The sequence below is a fragment of the Equus asinus genome, chromosome 3, assembly GCF_041296235.1.
Source record: "Equus asinus isolate D_3611 breed Donkey chromosome 3, EquAss-T2T_v2, whole genome shotgun sequence".
Taxonomy (NCBI): domain Eukaryota; kingdom Metazoa; phylum Chordata; class Mammalia; order Perissodactyla; family Equidae; genus Equus; species Equus asinus.
The window spans coordinates 35,726,819-35,743,868 of record NC_091792.1 but is presented as its reverse complement, the minus strand read 5'-3'; the positions used below and the strand labels follow the sequence as shown (position 1 = coordinate 35,743,868).

General features: G+C 39.7%; 1 protein-coding gene across 7 annotated transcripts in view; it reads right to left on the bottom strand.

Moving 5' to 3' along the window:
• ARHGAP10 (Rho GTPase activating protein 10) overlaps nt 1-17,050 on the bottom strand; it is a 294,014-nt gene that overhangs the window by 187,811 nt on the left and 89,153 nt on the right. For 6 of the 7 annotated variants that reach the window (XM_070504870.1, XM_014838145.3, XM_014838148.3 and 3 more), the window contains one exon: nt 4,699-4,770. The exons of the other annotated variant lie outside the window; for it this stretch is intronic. In XM_070504870.1, coding sequence (XP_070360971.1) covers nt 4,699-4,770 — 72 coding nt within the window. The remainder of the gene's footprint in view (nt 1-4,698; nt 4,771-17,050) is intronic. 7 annotated transcript variants of the gene reach the window in all.

The following is a 17,050-nucleotide window of genomic DNA, read 5'->3' as shown; positions in this document are numbered from 1 at the left end:
CTAGATATCCAAAAATATATAATAAACAAGCAAAAGGCAAACAAAGAAGCACGGAGAAGATGCAATTAATATTTAAGAAAAGAAGTAAATATTCTTAACATGTAAAACATTCTTTTTTAAGCAATTTTTTGCTAAAATCACACATTAATACTTCCATGGAAAAATGGATAAAGAATATATAAAGAATTCACAGAAGTTTGAACATAATTGTGAATTGTTGGCACTTCCATAGGGTATTAGAATTTTTTTGTTTTGTTTTAGAGGAGGAGAATTTTTTTAAGTTACCAGATGATTTTTTATTTTTAATATTTTACAAATTTTCTAGGATGAGGAAATGAAAAGGCTTATTATCAAACTATAAATATTAAATCATAAGGCATGACTAATCTAGAGAAGAGCTTAATTATTTTCTTAGAGATTCCAAATGTTTCTCCCTTTTTATTTAAATTAAGAGGTAGGAGTAACACTACACATACAAGAAAGAAGATTCATACTACATGCAATATGCCCAGCAGGAGCACTTTTTAAAATGCAATCCTGTATATCCAAGCCAAGCAGAGTTTTGCAAGCCCTGTTCTTATCATCTCCTGGTCTCCCAACATCCTACAGCCCCTGTGAAATGCAATCTCTTCCTTGAAGTGCTCCCTCACCCCTCTAGAGGGGAAAACAGCACTCTCCCTCAACTCCTGCACCGTCACCCACTCCTACCCTACACGGCACTGGCTTATCCAACCCCACTCTCTCTTCCCCCTTTCCTTTAAGCTCTTTCAGCCTCTCCAAAGAGATGATAATTCAGCTTTTATCCCCACAGAATGGAGCATAAATTCCATACCCAGTAGGTGCCCAGGAGACATCTGTCAGAGAATGAGTGAAGGAGGAAGCCTATGGTGGCAGTGGCACCAACACTGACAAAATGCCACCACTGGTTCCTATGCAGGTGCACCAGAGTCACCTATCCATCATCTTAGCACTATCTGGCCAGAAGGGTCACAAGCCACAGTGCTCTGGCATGTCACCTCTGAACCCTGCATGCAGAGAAGGGACAAAAACCTGAGCAATTCTTGTTTGGCAAACTGATATGGAGCAAGCCATGCATGGGATAATAAAATAATTGCAACTATGTATATGCCAGGTCCTACACCAGACAGGAGAAATACATTATCAAACTCATTTAATCCTCATAATAAACTTCTGAGACAGGTGTCATTAGTCTCATTTTGAAGATTAGGAAATTGAGGCCTAGAGGCCTTACATAACTTGCCCCAGATCACATCACTAGTCAAGCGGCAGAAATGGGATTCGAATGAGGAGAATCAAGTCTTGCTGAAAGACTTTCCTGGTGCTTCGAAGCTGAGATGACAGAGCATGTTCCAGAGCTCCTATGCTTACCCCTACTACAGCACTTTTTACAATATATTTTTATTGCTTTTTTATTTGACATCTCCCCCAGAGAGTTGCCAATTTCTTGAAGACCAGCAGTGTTTTAATTCACAGACGTATCCCAGGGCCTCTCATCCCAGGGTGTCTGGTAATAGCTGAGGCAATGTTATAATATATGCAATGAACTTTTTTTTTCAACCCTCTGGTTAAATTTTTTATTCTATTTAATAAAATAGTAATTGGCTCTTTCCAAAACAGCATTTGAATCAGCTCTATTATCAATATAGCTTAGTTGCATCCCCTTTGATATGTGCACGCTACTGCTTGCTTGAAGCCACATTTTTCATTTCTTGATTGCTCCAATATCTAAGAAAGCAATTGTAAATTTCATTGTAACCCTTATCAAGTTCTGGTAATTCTCGGAAATTTTACAAAATGTACTTGGCTCTACGTTATTTGGTACCTGTATTAGCTTCCCGTGGCTAAATCGACATTCAAGGAGCAAAGGCTACTGACAAAGTGTGTGCAGACACTTGAGAATAGGGGAGAAGCTCCTGGGGAAGGTAAAAGAGCTTCAGAGGAGATAAGCGCTGAGTGAGGCCTTCAAAAAACTGAATAGTAACTTGATGTGACACAGCACAGAAATACCTGTGTTCTGTGGTGGGAAATGGGGCTTTTTAAACAGAAATGAGAACTTGACATGCGTGTAAGAAAATGTGGCAGAAACTACAGAAGGGAGGTATAATGCCGAACCAAACAGATATGACTGAACAACATATCCCATAAAAGCCAACGGTAGAAAAGGATACCTTGGGGCTTTTGAAAAACCCAACCTACAAAAACCACTTAGCAGTTTAGATTACATTAAAACCACAAGTTAAACATGTAATTGGGATTCTGGAAACTGGAGAAATTGAGAGTAAACGGAACTGAAAGAGAGAGCTTCAGTATAAAAGCAGAGGGTATGACATTACCAGAAGGGAAAAAGGAGAAGAGAAAAGAGAAGATTAAGATTTTGACACTGATATCTGAAAAATTCTGCTGTAGTCAACTTTTAAGGACATTTCTTTTTAATCCCCATAGGAAAACTGCTTTATGCTGTAATAAATAAATAAATAAATAAAGACCTTTAACCCAAGAGAGTAAAATTATTTTTAAGTATCTCATGTAAGTAGATTAACCAGTGGAATAAGAACACGTCAAAACATGATGGAATGTTTAGGAAGCACAGATGTAGACAATAACCAAACATCCAGATTACAAACCCCTTCCTGGTTCTTCTAGAATTATTAGTTGAATAGCTTATTTATTAGATATCATATACAGTAAGAGTGAATGCTGGCAGAAAATAGAGAAATAAAGCACAGTCTTTTCTCTCAAAGATTTAAGAATCTAATGAAAGAGACAGATGTTTATATGTCACTATATGACCTAGAAAACCACCTGTCTCAACTGTTTATTATAATATACAAGATTGTCAGTTAAAAGCCGCCTTTCTCCCTGTGACTCACAACAACTGGCCTCCTCAAAGGAACACCATCAACAGGTATGACAGCCAACACACATACTACACTGAACAAGAATGAAGGCTAAATCTTTTATAAATTTGAAGCCAGAAGAACAGTGAAGAAATAAAGAAAGGGGACTTTAGCATACAATTTGGCCATCAAATAGCTCAAGGCATAAACTAAAGCTATTAAAATAATTTCCCCTTTTATAATATGGCCATTTATCTTGCAAGTTGCTTTGTCAAGATATGCTCTGAACAATACAACATGAGACGCTGGGAAATTTTGCAGAGGGTCAGGGAGTCAATAGAAGGTTCGAGGTCAGAAATTTATAAAACTCAGTAGGGTGGCTGGCAAATAAAAAGAAAATTAAGTCACACTCATTTTTCATTTCCATAATATAATCCTCGCCCGCAATCATCCAATTAAAATAAGAAAAAAAAAATGGACATTGTTTACATTCAGAAGCTGCCAACGAAATGTTAAAAAAGAAAGAACCAAGATGTTCAAACTTTAAAACAGCCTAAGGAGATGAGATCAGAGAAAACAGAATCCAAAAACCACAAAATAGAGCAGTCACATCCCCAACTCCTTCATTTTACAGATAAGAAACTAAAGCCAATCACTTGCCCAAGGTCACAGATGTGAAACCAGACCCCCTATCTCCTGCCACAAAGCCAGAGGACACAACCCAGCTTCACACAGCCCAGCAAACAACCCCAGGAAGGGGACTTGTGGGGGACTACCTCTGACCTCCCCTCAAAACAAAGCTCTTCACTAAAACCTGTCAAATATTCTGCCAAAAAGAAATGTCTAATATTTTAACAAGTCACTTAAAGGAGAATTGATTCCATAAATAGTAACCAAGCAGCTGACACTTTTTGGGTCCATCTGTGTAGTTACAGCCATTGAGGCCACAATGTTTATTTGTACAAAAGAATTTTAATAGTTTATTTAGGAAGAAAAAGAAAAAAAAAAAAAACCTCACATGCCCAGCCATGTGGGGAGAAAAATACAAATATAAAAACTCTCTTCCCTCCCTAAAATTGATGTTATTCTCTTCTCCTTGGGCCAAGCCAAAAATGGTCAACAACACTCGAGTGTTACTCTTTCTCCCTCAAGTACATACACAAAATTCAGGGAAGGTTGGTGGAAACTGTTTTTCGGGGGTAATTTCAAGGCTCAGTTTGCAAACTTTAGAGGCTGTCAAATATATCCCAAGCTCCCTGTGGCAAAATCCCTGCCTTATTCCCGGAAATCCTGGCTAAATGTCAGATCCTTGAGTACAGTCTGTGGTTCACTTATCTTTGAATCCCCAGCACTGGCACGCAACAGAAGCTCAATAAATTTTTGCTAAATTGAAGGAAATTACATCCCAACAACTTAATATTCTCTTCCTAGTTTCAATGGCATCACAGTGTACGAGCAGCATTTCTAATCTCAAACCCTGGTATAATGCTACACTCTTCCATAAAACTAAGGCGTATGAAGAAATAACTGCACCCCCCACAGAGATAAGATGCTTCTATTCAGAGTAAATGTGTTGTTTGGTTAAGGATATTTTTAAAACTCTATCTGGAAATGAGTAGCCAAAGACGATTACTATAGGTTTTACTATCCTGTCCAGGTGTTTTTGTTTTGTTTTCAATTTCATATCCCCCAAAGGGGAAAATGCACATTTAAAACATAAAACAACAGATGGTTTACTCCAACATCTCCTTCGAAGCTGCCAAATGTGAATAAAGTATACAGTGAAGCAGCAGAGACATCTACATTTTCTGTTTACAAGTTACTCAAATTAGACACAAACCTTTACAGCTCCAAGTTGTTCTTTTCTGAATTTTTCCAAGGGCTTAATCAGGGTTTCAGTTACACTTAATGCCTGGAGAACAAGAGTGATAACAAAAGAGCATACGATTAGGTTTCCAAAAGGGAAAAAATTAGTATTTCCCTCTTCCACCCCACCCAGAAATAAACTGAACAACATATTTAACAGCTTTATCTCTCCCTGCCAATGCAACCATTAAATCACTTCTAAATTTATTAACACACCAGATCTCCATAAATATTTTCAGGGAAGAGGAGGTGGGGCAAAGCGCCAGGGAAACACGCCACACAGCCCCAACACAGCTCCTTCTTCAGGGAAATACCAAGAGGGTTGTCTTCAACAACAAAGCGGCCTATCACACTCATTAACAGAACACTTCTGTTTGAGAATTTTTTTCCTCCCCCTCCTCAGAAATTTAAAAGTCAATTACATTCCTTTATTAGTAATCAGACTACATTATGTAAAGGGCTAGGTTTGTGGCAACAAGTTTAAATACAGTCAGTCACCTACAACTAGAAGGACCTGCAACTAAGATATACAACTATGTACAGGAGGGATTGGGGGAGATAACGCAAAATAAATAAATACATAAATAAATAAATAATAAATACAATCAGTCTGCCCTTCATTACTGAAAATTCCTCATGTCGATTTAAGGTCTATCAGTAAAGCAGGCACTGGAGCTCGCCACAGTCAGAGCAAACACTGGGCGTGCCGGCAAACAGCACAGAAGGGGAAGGTCGACAAGATAGGAGCCACACACAGACTCCAACCACAGCCACGCTCATTCTTAAGCTGGCTGCTGTGGGGCTTTTCGTTTTAAGGCAGAATCTGAAACTAACAATGCTGAAAATGCAAATAAAAGAATATTTATCTACGGGGAATGCATTTAATAATAATATGCTGGTGAGTAGTGGCTTTCTCAGCCTCTATTGTCAGGAGACTAGAAATACCCAGAATGGAAAAGCAAACTTCAAAACACTTCATAATAATGTGTTGTCCCTCTTTTTACAAAAAAGGCTCCCAAAATTCCAAGCTTAAAATTACAGAAAAAATAAGTGACTTAGAATAGGAAAGGAATCTGAATTTAACGAAAGGCTCCTGTGCAGTGTTTCATTACGTAAGGGTTTCTCCCAAAGAGACCATTCATACTGTGAGACAGGGAACCCTCATAAATGTGATGATGACCAGCATCTGAACCCTCTTCCCCAGGCCAGCACTGGGTTACACTCACTCTCAAGGGAAAGGGAGCATCTTCACAGTATGGTACTTTCATCCATTGTAGATCATGTGACCTACAACAAGGGCAAACCAAGGAGTCCTTTGTACTAAAGAACAGAGCAGCCACAAAGCAGCACACGTCAGGAATCCCAAGTACCCAAGCCAATAGGGGATGCCCAAAGTTCCATTTGGGAGGGCAGATATGAGAGGTTCTGCCATACATACATTTTTAAAGGGATCCAACTGACACACAACATCTCTAATTTAAGGCACACTTCTATCAGCACCAGTGTCATTTCCTAAGCTTCCATATTGGATCCAGTCTACCAATGTTCCTGAATAAACCTACATGTAATACATCTCCCCCAGAGGCTGGCACACTCAAGAACTCAGCCCAGCATTCTATGTCAGGATCACAGGGGTTAATAACTGCTCAAGTTCACAGAGGATAGAAGCGGGGATTCAAAACCCTGTAAATTTGAGCCCAAGCTTAACCACCATACAACATTGCAATAAAAGTACTAAATGGGGTACCTTCCCCATTCCAAGTAGCCATCTTAATAAAGTCTAAACACATAAAAAAATATTTGCTGCGTGTTCAGTGCCAGGTGCTAGAGATACAACTATGAATAAAAGAAGGAGAGCCGCTGCCCTCATAGGGCTGACTGCCAAGTAGGGGAGACAAACAGTGGATACGTCAACACATAAGTAGATGTATAACTGCAAATTCTAGTAATTCCCTCAAATGGACAAAAAGAGACTATGGTGAGGAATTTATTAGAGGATATATAAGGAGAAATGTGCTCAGGGAGATCTTTATCAAAAAAGTGACATTTTAGCTAAGACCTGAAAGATGAGAAGGAATTAGTGGTGCAAAGAACAAGGGAAATTGTTTCCAGCCTGAAACCAGCAGAGGCAAAGGATGAAGGTGAGGAGTTAATATTGTAGCAAATAGCAAAAGGCCAGTATGGCTGGGGCATAAAGAACGGGGAAGTGAACGGAATGAGATGAGTGATGGCAGGGGACCAGAACACGCGGAGCCTCGTGGGCCCAGGGAAAGAGTTATTTTGGGTATGATGGAAAGCCTCTAGAGGGTTTTAAGCAGGGAATTAACACAATGATATTTAGATCTTTTAGAGATTACTCTGGCTGTTCTGAGAAAGAGAGATTAGAGGTGAGGAAAACTGGAAGGAGAAAGACTTGTTAGGAGGCTTCTAGAGTGGAACAGGCAAGAGATGACGGTGGCTTGGAGTAAGGTAGCGACAACAGAAACAGAGAGCAGACAGATTTAAGAGAGATTTGCAGATGGAATCAAAGAAACCGGTAACAGACTGAATGTGGAAAAGGTGGGGTTTCCAGGATCACTCCCAGATTCTGGCATGAGCAACTGAATAGACAAGAATACTATGTTCTGAAATAGGAAAATTTTGAGGAAAAGCAGCTGAGAGCAAGTACTAAGGGATTATGTCAAATTTGAGACACTGGGAGATACCCAAAAGATTAGTGAAATGGGTTGTCAGAGACACAGGTCTACAGCCTAGAAGAGAAGTTTAGATCAGAGATATAAATTTAGTAGTCATCTGCAAGTAGATGGAGTTTGAAGTCATGGAAGTAGATAGGTAGGACATGGCAGAGGATAGAAAGAAAAGGTCCCAGACCAAGGACTGAGGTCAGGAAAAGGAAGATGAGAAGGGGGAGTTAGCAATGGAGACTGGGAAGAAGCTACCAGGATGCTGGATGAAAGAAGAAAAGGGTATGTGAGCTTTAACTGCATGAGCTGCAGAGAAATTAAAGAAGGAATGAGACCTTAGCAACATCCATGGAAAAGAGGAAGAAAGGGCCGGAGTAGCTTAATGACTGAAAAGTGAGGACATTTGCAGGAAGGATGGCCATGAAGGACAGAACAGAGAGAAGGTGACTACTCAAAGGGAACCTGAGGTCAAGTGAAGGCGTGTTTCTCTTTTAAGATGGAATATCTGTACTTAAGAGATGAGAGCACATCTAAATGGCCACATGAAGAATCCAGAAAAGATGGTTCAAAGTCTCTAACGTGGGAAGAGATGGGATGCTGACCATGTATAGGTACTGACCTGTCACAGCAGTAGAAACCCTTCCCTCCTTTGTGATAGAAAGGAGAAAACAAGTGCCAATACAAACAGGTTTACAGATTTCATGAAGAGACGCTGAGGGAGTTGCTACCAGATGGGTATTTTTTTCCATGAAGTACAAGGCAAGGTCATTACAGAGTTTGAGCATCGGAAAACATTTGAACAGAGAGGAGAATGAATGAAAGAACCATAACAAACAGCGGGTAGGGCACTTCCTAGAGAAACACAAACATTCCTGGGCAGGAAGGTGAGCAGGAGTTTATGGAGGCATCCATCTGCCTCATGTGAGATTTTATCTAACAACTCAGGCAGGCGGTAGGTGGTTAGGTTCATTCTGGGTAAGAGAATTTCCAAGAGATGTAAACACAGCGGGCTAATGCTATGTAGTATGCGCAGTGCGGGCAAGCTGCACAGAGGAGGAAACCACCTGGGTAAGAGAAGACTTCCTAAAGGGGATAATGCAGAGCTGAACTTGAAACAGGGCACAGGAGTTCTCCAGGTGAAGGATAAGAGTAAGAGAAAGGCCCTCTATGAGGACAGGGGAAAGCAGCAATTTCAGAGCATAGAACAATAAGCAATTCAGTGTCACTAAAACAGCTGAAGAAGTCAGGAATCAGGACAAGAGGCTAAAGAGATCAGATGGGTGTCATTAGCCATCAGCATGGGACCTAGGAAATACCCAGTAAACGCTAGATGTATGAAGGCCTTTTAAAATGAGAACCCTAAAACTCCACGCTCTGGAGTAAACACCATCCTTCACAAAAGGACCAGGCCACAAAGATTCCACAAGAGCAATTTTTGGGTCATCATATTTGTCCTTCACTTGGAGGATTAATTTGATGCAATATGTGCCTGACTTCCAAGGACTAACACTAGTGTAGGAAAAGAATATAAGGGGTTTCTGCCCCACTGTTAGCAGGTCAATAAGCAACTTGCAAAACAAGGAAAGAAGTAGGTGTGACAGATACCACTATAACGGACTCTAATAAAAAAAAAATTTGATTAAAAATTTTAAAACTTAAAATCCATTATTTTTCTTAAGAAAGTCTAATTATGTAACTTCTGAACTGAATCTTAAGCATTCTGCTCAAGAACAAAATAATGAAGTAGCTACTAAATGCTTCAGTGAGGCAATGTTGGTTGAGCAACAAGGATTGTTTGCTTCTTTTTCTCAAAATAGAGTGAAGACTCCATGGAATCTCTCAGTTCCTTCTACAATTTCACAGAAGTATTATAGAGTATTTGTGAGTAATAAGTGCTACTAAAGCTTTCTAATGCCAAAACACGATCCAGCTTTCCCAGAGACAAATCTAGGACTGCCCCAGAACTCTAAAGGCAATTTCCCAATTTGAAAGAGACAGGTGAAGTAATAATATGGAGAAAAGCTTTCAAATACTAACACGCTAGAAATCAATCAGATAATTTAAAGAGAGAGAGAAAGCAAATACAGAATGTATTTTATAACCCACATATAAGGTTATATAACCATATTTTTCCCCATAAAATACTCGAATCAGCCACAAAAGAAGTCATAAACAGCCTTGACTAAGGAGCCTGGGAAAGGGTTTTGGATAGTCTTGCTTAGAAACAGAATGCATTTACGTGAACATAAAGTATGAAAATTAATCAGCTGCTCTCACCTTAGAGCAGGGGTTAGCCAACTTCTTCTATAAAATGCCAATAAATAATAGTAAATAAATAATAAATAGTAAATAATTTAGGCTCTGCAGACCTACGGCCTCAGTTGCAACTACTCAACTTGCCATTGTAGCACAAACACAGTCATAAGCAGTATATAAATAAATGAGCATGGCTGTGTTCCAAAAAATTTTCTTCACAAAAACAGAAGGCAAAGTGGATTTGGCCCATGGGCCATAGTTGGCTGACTCCTGACTGAGAGAATCATCTTGAGTATCATGGCATAAGATGATCTACTTATTCTTATCTGATTGTATTTTTTTAAAATATACATTTATCATACTTGCAGGGGACCAAAAGTCGGGAGGGAAAGCTGACTGCTGGAAGAGAGAATCACAGTTCAAGTAGTTCTCACATGAAAGAGGGATTCAAAAGCGGTGCCATGGAATTCACCTGGGATAAGCAATCCACAGGGTTTCAACGCTGAAAGGCAACCGCTCAAGTGTAAAAGGTATCTTAACAACAGTTTCTGTGAATTTAATAGGGGCTTTGGTTCCTAAAAAGTTGAGTTAACTGAAAGTTCAGCATGAGCCAAAGCTGTCATAAATTGCCTTAGACGATAATGAACACATACATAGGTTACATATATTATTCAAATCCAAACAAGGTAATCATTCAACTGTGTCCCACAAGACCAGAACCTCTCTCAATAGTACAGTTAACACATTTTAAGAGAGACAATTAACACATTTTGTAAGTGGGGCAAAGCAAGAATGTTACCAAAACGTTAAAAAGGTTTAGGAGGAATAGGTAAGAAAACCAGAGGCGTTTAATGGGATTGAGGAAGAAGAAAACATTTAGAGGGAACACGAAAGCTGTCTTTAAATATTTAAATGGGTACTGTATGAGAGAAGCAAAAATCATTTTATCTGCTTAAAGAGGACAAAACAGGTCTGACAAGGGAGAGGCTGCAGTGCAGCAGATTTGGGTTCACTATCAAGAGGAACTCAATAAGACCTACAATGCATCAAGCAAAGCAGTGACCTCTATCTCCTTCCACATAAACAAGCAGAAGCTAGAAGACCACTGTCCAGGGACATAGCATCACAGATTCCTCACTGAGAGAAAGTTGGCCTAGGAGACCTCTGAGGGCCTATCCATCCTATGATCCGGGATTCTGCATGAGTTAGGAGAGGCAAAGGGCCAAACGACGCTTCAATGTTGCCTTATAATGCTATGAAGGCAAACCACAGAACCCATTACAACTTCACAATTCAAAGGACAAGATTGTTACACAATAGTCTGGGGGATTAAAATTTTCCTACAACTAGTCAAATCTGAAATCTCTCTTCATTAGACATTTGGATACAAGAACTTAAATGTCTAAAAAGAAAAGGAAAGGTAGGGTGGTATCTTTACCAACCTCTACCTCTCTAGGTTCAACCTAGAACAGAGAAATCTGCTGACAATAACGGCTGACCAGCAGGGAATCAGACTCCATTTGGGGGAGGAACCACTGTCGCTACCTTAAATTTCCACATTTGAGATCAAAGGCTAAGTTCTCATTTTGTAAATTCTAAAGAGAGCAGGGATTAGGGCTAGAAACCCATATTCAGTAAAAAGGTAACTACATCCCATATCTTTAATAATAGATTCCTAAAGTAACAGTCCAGGTAAAACAATGAATAAATCACTATAAGAACTAAATCATGCCTTTCTAATCACTCAGTACTAACAAGGACAGACTGAGTCTAATGAAACAGAAGGAATTATGTCCATTCCCCACGGCCCTCGTTATTTTAAGCCTGGATTCCAAATGTTCTTGACCCCAGAGGAATGCATAATCTGAGAGCAAAGGAAAATTTCCACTATTTTCTCCCATGACCTTCCAGATACTTCCCATTTCACGAGACTAAAGGGGAAACTATACTTTCCAATTCCAATGTCAAGAATAAAAGCAAAGAAATCATTCAGCAAAGATGTATTGCTTATTTTCCTTGAAACAGAACCTCGAGAAAGGGTGCCAAGGAACTATCATCACAATACATCTCCAAACATAAGGAATCTTTTCCCCAAAATTGTCCCTCAGAAAAAAAGAGGCTTGCCCTATAGAAGAATTCTTAGTTTCCTTAAGGAGTGCACCTTCCATTATTTTTCTCAACAAACAACTGCAGGAGGAATCTTAGCCAGAAATGGCCCCAATCACATGTATTTTCAGATGCTTATAGATTACTAACAGGTCTGGGTTAAAAAAAAAACGGGGGGGGGGGGGGTAGCGGATTTAAGAAATATAAGAAATTCAGTTGTCATTCTGGAGATGATTTCAAAATTATTAGCATTCAGTGTTTTCATAAAGATCACTTTAAAAGAAACAAGGTATGTGATTACAATATGAAAATACATCTCCGGGACAAATTTTTTAAAGAGACTGCCCAAATGTGCTGCAAATGGATGCCTGTGGCTTGGGATAAAATTTCCAAGGAAAGCATCAGAAACAGATTTTAAAGGGTGTTGTATCTCGAAGAACTCAGATGTGGCCATGAGGTCTCTAGAAAGCTGTGCTGAAAAATTCAGAAGGTGTCTCTGATAAATATACTAATGTCAAAGGTGTCAAATGTTGGAATAACTATTAAATAAATGGGGGAAATATTCCTAAAGTATACACTGATAACTTCATCTTAAAATACAGACACATATTTAATCAACTAAATAATGAAAGTAGACAGGATTCTCTAGCGGACATACATATGCATACCTAAAGGTGTGTACATTCAAACTATCCAAAAGATTTTTTGCTTAATCTTCTCATAGGAAAATGGTAGTGCCTTATAATCAGGCATAAACATTATAGGTAGTGGATAGCTGTCCTTTTGGGTTACCCAGCACTTGAAACACCTGCCCATGTTTAAGGAATTCTACCTAATGAGGCAGAACCCACCTTCCACTACAAAAGCTGAAAATGACGGACACTTGCTTTCCCAGGCATCTTGCAGTAAGGTACTGGCAGCTGGTCAGAGTTCCACTCATCAGATGCTCCTAGCCTAGACTTGGATTTGGAAGACAGTGCTTCCAAAAACCAGTGACCAGAAATTCTTGTGGGTGGTAGCAACTACTCCAGTTTCTAGAGGCAGCAATTCTACCAGGAGCCATCAGGGCAGTGGAGTTGCTGGGGCATACTGTCTTGTCTACACTCGCTGGCAAAGTGGTGATGGCCTTCTCCAAGCCCAGTTCTTTGAAGTGACGCCAGGCATCACGCCTGGTTCCCAAAACCTCACAAAGATACTGCAAGCTCCCTAATATTCTTCAGTAAATTCCCTTTCTTTTCAGAAGAGCTGGACCTTAAAACTGAGAATCCAGACTAATACAGAACTAATCTTCTTAATATTTCAGAACCTTACAAGAATCCCATCAAAATGATTTCAGTACTATCTTTCTCAATATTCCTAAACAATATTTTCTCCTGATTAACCCATTTTTAATTAGATTACTCTCCATCCACACTCCTCCTCTGCTACCTCTTTCTCCACCTAGCCAGTCTCTCCCTGTACTGTGCCTTCCCCCATCAGTCAGGGCTCAAGGTATTTTTGTTTTCTTTTTTTTTAAATAATATAAATCTTTATTTTTTTATTTTTTTGAGGAAGATTAGCCCTGAGCTAACTGCTGCCAATTCTCTTCTTTTTGCTGAGGAAGACTGGCCCTGAGCTAACATCTGTGCCCATCTTCCTCAACTTTATACATGGGATGCCTGCCACAGCATGGCCTGCCAAACAGTGCCACGTCCGCACCCGGGATCCGAACCAGTGAACCCCAGGCCACCGAAGCCGAACATGCGAACTTAACCACTGAGCCACCAGGCTGGCCCAGGGCTCAAGTTTTAATAGGAAAATTAAAATGGATAATAAAGCCCTCCCACGTTTTTTTTTTTTAATAGCTGAAATAATAAAAGAACAGAGAGTCAAAAGACTGTGATGTCAACAAAAAATGAAAAAGCTTCACAATTGGTTTTGCTAAAAGAACCCTGACACAGTGACAAATAGGTAACCAACATTTTCTCATTTTGGCTCTGTTCTAATTAGTTCTGCTTTAGACCATAAGAAAAAACACCTCTCTTTTGTTACCTGAATATTGTCAACTGTAAAGAAGGAATAATACTTGCTCCCTACCTATTTAACACATTTGAATAAAAAGGAGGGGATGTCACACTAGCAGCAATTTTAACTTCCAAATAAATAAATCCCTATATGATATTTTATTTTTAAGCACAGCTCAAGCTAAGCTAATCCTCCTGGTAGAAAAAAATTAATGTAAAACGAAAGTAAATTTCTTAGTGACTATAACTCAAACCCACTAGCTAAGAACTAGTGAGAATCTTAATGAACCCGTACTCAAGCTCTAACTGGGACAAAGGTTCAGAGGTGCTGTAAATTCTACAGAGTTTACACCTGAAAACTGAGAGCCAATTAACATGAAATGGTTCCTTGAATGTCTGGTCTTTCAGACCACAGCGGTCTCATTTAATAGCCTAAGAACTACAATCCGTAAAATATACATCCCAAATTCATCAGTTCAGCTACCAGACTTCTGCTTTCATTCACAGTCCAAGAGGACAAAACAGGTCCGACAAGGGAGAGGCTGCAGAGCAGCAGATTTGGGTTCACTATCAAGAGGAACTGAGTAAGACCCAACTTTCAGTCCTAAATTCCGTTAGCTTAAAACCTAACAAGAGGATGTGAGCTGAAGTTGTGTCAACTTCTGCTCTGTGACTTAATCCCCTGAATATTTGGCCATAACCTGGCTTCTCAAGAAAACAGGTCAATGTATCCAAAAAAAAGTTCAAGATTCCCTTAATGTCTGTCTTCTAAAAATATCTTAGCATTTCTTTGAAGAAAAAAAAGAAGCTGGCATCAATTTTGAAGGACATTCATAGGAAAAAAGAAGTAGAAACTTTACTCAGATTATTTAAATCAAATAGACTCCATCAGTAAAGATTATTTTTTATTATGCTTAGGAAAAGTTAAGAATCTTCGAGCAAAAGCTATTGGATAAATTAGGAACAAGCTAACCTAATAAGGACATGCAGAGATCTAAACTTGATCTCCCTTTCCTCTGTGCATGAGGACAATAAGGATCTATTTTTTAAACAAAATAAATACTTGGGCAGAACATTATGAGAAGGAATAAAACCCCACAGAAGTGAGTGAAAGATGAGCCTGACAGAAAGCTGTAAAAGTAGTGTGAGAGAATTTGAAATTTTGTTTCTTAGCTTTAAATAAGAGAAAATTTTAATTTCTGAAGTGAACGGTATAATTCAATGGCATAGCTAGAAATGGAATCTCATGAATAATTACGTAGTTAATTGTTGAATCAAGGAAATATGAGAGAAAGAGAGAGACAGAAACTGTTCAGAAAAGAACAGCTTAGCCTTTGACCAATGGGAAAGAGACTACATCTCCAGCCCTTCTGCCAGGCCTGGGCTACCTGAGCAGCAGAGATAGAAAAGGATGGGCATAAGGCAGTGGCTCTGGATAACTCCTTCTCCCCTATATGGCCAGCAGCTGAGCACCTCATCCTGGACAAGAGCCTAATGCCTCAGTGTATCTTCAGGTGCTAGAACACTGTCCAGCTCATAACAGGCATTCAAAATATTTGTTTTGTGAATGAAGTGAGATTCTCCTAGAAATTTAGAGACATAAAGAATAGAGTTTCTTTGGGGGCTGGCCCCATGGCTGAGTGGTTAAGTTCACGCACTCCACTGCAGGTGGCCCAGTGTTTCAGTGGGTTCGAATCCTGGGCGCAGACATGGCACTGCTCATCAAACCACACTGAGGCAGCATCCCACATGCCACAACTAGAAGGACCCACAACGAAGAATATACAACTATGTACTGGGGGGCTTTGGGGAGAAAAAGGAAAAAAATAAAATCTTAAAAAAAAATAGAGTTTCTGTATAAATGCAACATTTCCTGCTGATGGTGATAACAGTAACCATGAATAGTTATGCTAGTCTCCTGTATACATCATCTCTCATTCAAAACAGTCTGTGTCTACGTTAGTCTGGGTCCTCTAAGAAGCAGACACCAAGACAGGATTAGAAATACACGAAATTTATTAGGAGAAACATCTATGAGAGAAAATGGGGAAGGAGCTGGGGAGGCTGGAAGAGCTGTCAGACAGCGATGCAGGTCTGACCCCAGGGGAAGGAGACAGGGAAGGAAGGTTGAATGGCTATGTGTTAGATTGCAATGCAGTTCTAGGTAAAGTTCAGTAAGGCCATCAAGGACTCCTTGGGCCAAGGCTGCCTGTCAGAGGGGTCCAGGGTCCCCAGGAATGAGCCTGCTTTAGCACCCCTGTTGTGCTCAGTCACTAGCTGGGGGCAGACATGGGAAGTATGGCCTTCCTACCAATGGAGTGACAGAATCATATAGCAGCTGGCCCGATGGCCGATTACGCTCCATGCAGTAGGAGATCTGAAAGGGGCCTCACGGCTGCCAATGCTTCCAAAGTTCATATTCTTTCCACTACACCATCATGGCCACTGGCATTCCCCTGCACCTCTAATAATCCCCACCACCATCGTAGTGTGGTATTTTATTCACTCTAACATGCCACCAATAGTAAGACTCTCCATTCTTTTATATACTATTAAGAAAAAGATGCTGCTAATGAAATCTTGATTTAATATTTTAACACTTGAAACTTACATTTATTGAAAACGCTCTCTGACAAGTATACTTTCATCATGTATCCCTCTTGTGCATTCATAAAAAAGACAATGAGAAAAATATATTTAAGACATTTCTAACATTTCTCAGGCTCTAACTCTTCTGAATCACTTTTCATCTCAGTCACCAATATCTGGTTTTCCCTACACAATTTTTCCTCTGTGCCATCAAGAATATCGGAAATGCCAATTTCTTTAAGGGGAGCGCCACTATCCTATCCAGAGATCATGGCACCCACTGTTTAGGTACTGATACTGGCACTACCCTGTCTTAACCAGAAGGTCTCAATTGCAGGGTTTGAAACAACCACTAGGATTTGAATTTCTTCCTTAAGTGGTTTCTTGATTGAAATATTGAGAGGCTACATTTTCCAAACAGGCCAGGAGAAATAACCACCAAGTTCACACTTCTTCATGACTGTCGCCTAGTGGGCAGCAGCTATAAGGCCACTCGTCCATTTTACCCAGGTTCAAAGGTAGAGGGAAGGGCATTAAGTCTCAGAAGGAGCTAAAGGCAAGGAAAAATGTCCTTAGGATACCAGGAGATAGGAGAAAGATTCTCTTTTCATCTCTGTCACCAATTTACTTTGTGATGTATATCAAATCACTCCACCTCACTGAGTTCTAGTTTCCCTCTTTCTTTTTC